The sequence below is a fragment of the Nymphalis io genome, chromosome 10, assembly GCF_905147045.1.
Source record: "Nymphalis io chromosome 10, ilAglIoxx1.1, whole genome shotgun sequence".
In the NCBI taxonomy this organism is placed as follows: domain Eukaryota; kingdom Metazoa; phylum Arthropoda; class Insecta; order Lepidoptera; family Nymphalidae; genus Nymphalis; species Nymphalis io.
In genome coordinates, this window is record NC_065897.1 from 7,384,649 (window position 1) to 7,390,648 (window position 6,000).

The following is a 6,000-nucleotide window of genomic DNA, read 5'->3' on the forward strand; positions in this document are numbered from 1 at the left end:
ATATATATATATAAAATTATTATTTATATATATATCATAAAAAGCGCAGATTGTACAATAAAAAGGCAATAATTAAATGCAAAATACAAAAACAAATATTGATGGCATTCATTTATTTTATTTATTTAACAGGGTGAACTGGAAGAGAATGTAAAATCAAAATAATATACTTTAGCGTATATTTTTCTATTATTTTTTATTTTACTTGTCTTGGTTTTCGTTATATAAATTGAGCGATAAAAAAATTTAATCAATGATAATATACACGTAAAAAGAAGTTTCTAATATCGTAATATAGTATGAAGAAAAAGAAAATTGAAAGATGATGGCATGGATGATTGATGATGATGGCCTTTTACATTAAAAGATGTATGTACATGTAAATGTTTATTCATAAGTAGTTTATTTTTTTTTGTTTCTATTCTCTTCACTCGTTTGATCACGTTTATTTACTAGTACTATATATACGTCAAAAATTTGATTGGTTAATGGATTTTTTTTTCTTTGTTGTTATCAATTTGTACCATTTGTATTCCAAACCAATAGACAACTATATTATAATATTTTATCTTACATCTCTGAAACTCATACATTATAATGACAAAATGCATAATATGTATACGTGAAAGTGCCATGTTAGGCCATATGCCATATTTAAATTTGCTCATCTCATCGATGGCGTATAGACATTGTACCTATATTTATATCAAAGACAGAATTAGGTAAGCAGATCTTTTCACGTATTTATTACATGTTATTTATATTCCTTGTGTAAAAAATTCCATTTTATTCTTCATTCAATCGATTAGAAAGGTATTCATTATTTGAATACCAGTAATACCATTAATAATAAATTACCACAATTCAAATAAAAAATACTCGTTTAAATGTCTTTTATTATTGAAATAAACTTAATACAAAACAATTTATTTTGTTATAGTAGGTACTAAACTAATCCTTGTAAGATACTTCCTATCAATCACCGTTATTATAGTAAAAGAAAAATTAAAAAAGTGCATATAGATATTTTATTAGATAAATAATAAAATATAATCTGTCGTCTGTATGATCTGTTATCTGTATTATGTACTTCATTTTTCTTCATTCTTAATCTTAATTTCTTACGTCATCGCATGCGACATTTTGATTTTGTGAATTGTGATTTGAGCCCAAATTTTTATTTACGCTTTAAATGTATAAATGCAAAGCAAAATTATTATTTTGTTTCTCTTAATGGTACTATGCTGGAAAAAAAGCCAATATCTAAGTTTAAACGTGTACTCGGTTTAACTGCGGCGACTATATTCGTTGCCGAATCTATAGGTATAGCGGTAACTTACGGATTATGGTATAAATTAAATACTGAAAGAGGTAAGTTTAGAGATATAAAGGATTTATTATAAAATTGCTCTAAAAGGAGTTATTAAGTACATTTTTGTAATTATTATATTTTAACAAATCTGATCATGAATCATGGTAGCACAATTGATAAAAAATAATCGAAATAGAATAAATAAATGAGCTGCCAAATACAAAATTATAATATAAAAAGCTGTATTTCATTTTTGTATTTTAGAATTTCGACTTTATATGTACAAGAATTACAATTGGGTGCTGGAAGGTTACTACAAAGTTGGCGAAACACTAGGTGGGCACAAGACCCGTGAACTCGACACCAAAGTGTGGACAAACGAAGGCAAGATATAATCTTGGTGAGATGAGCATTGCTGCTAGGTCTTTGTTCTGGGTGATCTCCTTTGGAACCCTCGGCTACGGCCTCTTCACATTTGTCAAACCTGATGATGAACTACTCAAGAAGGTCATTAATAATTTAAATTTTTGTTAAATGTTGTGAGGTCACTGATAATTGGGTTCATAAATTACCTTCAAACTTGGATTTGAAATAAAATTTGTTAAGAAGTTAGTGTTAACATCTATACTAATAAAAGTCACCCTTGTTTGTATAAGAATTGCTGCCATAACAGCCACATTTGACTACAATATTGTCAAATTATATTAACATTAAAATTATTTAACAATTTGTAGAAGACAGGTTTTGTGGTGTATAAATACTAATACGCAATAAGTGTTCATCATTTTCGTCTTATAATAAATTCACCTGTGTTGTCATATTTGCTTGCAGTACTTCCATATTCATTAGGGAGACTATCTGTGTTCATTGTTATTATATTTATGGGCCTTGCATATTTTAGCAGAAATATAACCTTTTTTTAATATGTGTTGTGTTACGATTAATGTTTAATCACAAATATTGAGAATTGCAGATGACAATAGTTTTGTGTAAACCACAACTACATCAATTGAATTAGCAATTTAGCAATTAATATTCATGCAATGTGAAAGAAAAAGACAAGATAGAATTATTAAAAATATTTTAACATAATATGAACACCGATTTTTTTATTATTAATTAATATTTTTTATTTTAGTTTGATCAAGGATCTAAACATACAGATGCCAGAAGAGTATCACGTGACACTATAGCTGTTCTGAAAGAAGCCACTAATCCCAATTCTGATATAAACAAAAAGGTGGAGGAACTTCTTAGAAAAGGAAAATGACTGATAAAACTACTGTTCTCGAAAGACTAAGCAGACGAGATGCACAACGATTAGAAAAACTTCAGAAAGCACACAGGGCAAGGGAAGAAGTTGATGCCACAAATGAAAATGAGGATTATTTCTCAGGAGCATTCAAAATGAGATCTGAAAACATTGAACAGTTGCTCTCCCACATACCAACTCTTGAAACAAATGTCTTGCCTCAGCACTTTGATAACATAAAGCGAGAAGTCAATGAATTACAAAAATTTGTGGTCACTTCATCCTTTTTTTTAAAAGAATTTAATATGCGAAAATATTTGGGTATTGTACAAAACTTGCAGACAAAATGTTATGAATTAGAAGATAGATATGTGCCTCGAAAAAAATTTGGTTTCACTAGAAAAAAGTTACCAAAATCTCACAATCAGAAACAGAATTCCATAGATGAGAATGATGGGGCTGGCAAGACAGACAGCAATAAATGGAATGAAAAGCTATTTGGATTTGATTCAAAAGAAGATAAAGTTTTAACTTTAGAAAATGATGAGTTGTTTCAACGTGATGTTGCTTTGCGGAATTTAAAGAATTGTACCGTCGGACTAAAGGGTGTGATGGGGACTTTACATATAACTAATTTAGATAACTGTATAGTCCTTACAGGGCCTGTGACCTCATCTGTTTTTATAGAGAAGTGCACAAATTGTAAGATTGTTACAGCTTGTCAACAACTCCGAATGCATAGTTCTGTTAAGTGTGATATATATTTACACGTCACTAGTAAGGGCATTGTAGAAGATTGCACCTATATTCACACAGCACCTTATAATTTACGCTATGATGATTTAGAAAAGCATTTCAATATGTCCTCACTAGATAGAAACACTAATAATTGGGATTGCTTAGATGATTTTAATTGGCTAGCACCAGATGTACCTTCTCCTAATTGGTCAATTTTGGATGTTACACAACGGATTTGTGATTGGGATGATTGGTGGTCTAAAACACCATTATAATTTCGAATTTGTTAATTCACTTAAAATAGATATCTATTTAGTTTAAATCCTTTGAATATACTGAATTTAACATTTCATTGGAAAATAATATTAGTTTAATTTAAAAATTAAAAGGTTAAAATGTTTTCCATTAGCATTGCATTTTATTTTTAAAGAACAAAAGTGAAGTAATAATTATGTAATTTTATTAAAATTATTCATAAGGTTCACATTATTATCTTAATATAATAATTTTGTTGACTTACATTGCTTACGATTTATAAAGTTTTAACAGTGTCTGCTGAAATTACATTAAAGTTGTATGTAGATACAAAAAACATAACTGCATAGTTAACACAATATAGAAGCTTTTATTCAAATATTTATGAATTAAAGAATTTTGTAAAATTTACTTCTTTTATTTTCTTAATAGTAGTATGTATGTATGACTGCCTCGTTAGTCAAGTGGCTTGATAAGGGATCGCAGACCCGGAGGTCCTGGGTTCAATTCCCAGGTCGGGCCGATTAAAATAGTTATTGAGTTTTTCTGTCAGAATATTGTCAGTAGCAGCCCGGAGTCTGGAAGTTGGAAATGTGTACACTCCATGTGTGCCTCGGAAAGCACGTAAAGCCGGTGGCCCTGCGCCTGATCTCTTTCCGGTCGTGTCGGATTGCCGTCCCATCGGATTATGAGAGTTAGGGAGTAGAGAGTGCACGTGTGTTTGCGTACACACTTGTGCAGTATAATATCTCGTGCGTAGTGGGCTAATCTCTCTAGATTGGCCGCCGTGAGCGAAATCAGTCTGGAGGACATTATTATTATGTATGTATACCTTGTAAAACATATCGATAACAGACGATCCTCTTTTTAACGAAAGTTCATGAATTCAAACCCATTTTTTATGCAGTGGGACATTTACAGACTTAGTATTACTTACATCTTTTTTATATTAATAATACATAATTGTACGTAATATATCATTATAAAAATCGTGAAGTTATTTGTTGCCTTTCATTAACAAATTTTATTCCACTTATTAATTTTATTCCACTAAGTTTCTTCCTGCTCTTCTCGGTAGAATCTACAATCCGAATCGAAATAGCTTTACGTGCAAATAATAATATAATCTTGTAATATGACGATTTCAAAGTAGGAGCCTAATTGTAAAAACTAATAAAAATAACCTTACGCGAACTTAAAAACACGCCACGGAAAGTAATTCATTAAAATGACATTAACGATAAATATTTATTTATTTAACAAAGTAAATACATAGCGAACTAAACGACTAAAGTTCTTACATTTTTTACAAATAAAACTAAAGCTAAATGAATTCTAGACACACGTTTTAAAATGCTATAAATTCGTTATATCGAACATTTATACATGAATAAACAAATGCAATTATCAATGTATCTAAATCAAACATATTATAGAAAAACTGTGATGACTTTAAATCTAACATTAGTATTTATAAGAATGTTGGGATATATTCATACATATGCTAAATACATTTCGTTTTATCAAATCTTGTAGGCGTCCTGCTACATGTTCTTTTCAAAATTTAACATATATTTACTTTCAGTGCCAGTATACGCGTTTTAGGTTTAGTTAAACTATTGTCATATACGACTTTACGTAAACCCACACTAACAAAGACAATGTTTACAATATAATAAAACGCAATTATTAATTTATAAAATATAATAAAATCAGACGAGCACAAGGATTTCAGAACGTTTTTTGTATGTTATAAATAAAATATATTTATATAGAAATATAACTAGAAAATAAATACATAATATATGATAAATAATGAGTTTAAATTTTATATTAAATAATATGTTATGGTGACACTTAGGGTCCGTTCACACAGACCGGCTCGGAGAGGAGAGCAGATTTTTATCACGTTGGAAACAGTGTTTTGAGTGATTGTAGTAAAGTTTATTTTTGCATTTGCACCTTTTTTGTCATTAAAAATGCCTGAACGCGCTTCGTGTGAAGTAATAAAAGGAGCCGACCGGCTCCGCTTGCGTGCTCTTTCTCGCTCGCACCCGCTTTCAGATCTCTTCCAGCCGGTCGATGTGAAATAGTTGGCGGCTCCGCTCCGGCCAATTCCAAGCGTATACGACCCGGTCTGTGTGAAAAGAAAAAAGCAGGCCGATGCTCTCCGAGCCGGTCTGTGTGAACGGACCCTTAGATTTGCTGTATCGTTTGTAACATTTGCGAATACACAGTCACGCAAAACGCTACATGAACACGCAAAGCCAAGTAATGTGTGCCTTTTTTTAAATAGTATAATATGATTTCTATAAGACTAAAATACTAACATAAGATGTTTAACAGTATTATGACATTTAACAGTATTAAAGAAATATAAGTGGGTTCTTTATTTGTAAAAGTTTAATAACCTGTACTATTAAAGAAAAGATTTATACATAAT

The 6,000-nt window shown here is 30.3% G+C and overlaps 1 protein-coding gene across 6 annotated transcripts; it reads left to right on the forward strand.

Moving 5' to 3' along the window:
- Positions 1 to 1,123: 1,123 nt before the first annotated feature.
- On the forward strand, positions 1,124 to 3,934 carry LOC126771504 (protein CEBPZOS-like). Of its 6 annotated transcripts, none has more exons than XR_007669543.1 (3): positions 1,124 to 1,371; positions 1,577 to 1,819; positions 2,451 to 2,734. XR_007669543.1 is itself a non-coding variant. In XM_050491403.1 (3 exons), the coding sequence occupies exon 3, from the start codon at positions 2,579 to 2,581 to the stop codon at positions 3,575 to 3,577; it is 999 nt and encodes a 332-aa protein (XP_050347360.1). In that variant the 5' UTR covers positions 1,124 to 1,371; positions 1,577 to 1,712; positions 2,451 to 2,578; the 3' UTR covers positions 3,578 to 3,934. The 6 variants fall into 6 exon arrangements, 5 of the variants coding, with proteins under 5 accessions (XP_050347360.1, XP_050347361.1, XP_050347359.1 ...); XM_050491403.1 differs by having other exon boundaries at positions 1,577 to 1,712; positions 2,451 to 3,934; XM_050491404.1 differs by having other exon boundaries at positions 1,577 to 1,696; positions 2,451 to 3,934.
- Positions 3,935 to 6,000: the final 2,066 nt, after the last annotated feature.

Excerpts from the sequence above, each read along its gene's own strand:
- LOC126771504 (XM_050491403.1), top strand. The coding sequence starts at position 2,579 with ATGACTGATAAAACTACTGTTCTCGAAAGACTAAGCAGACGAGATGCA.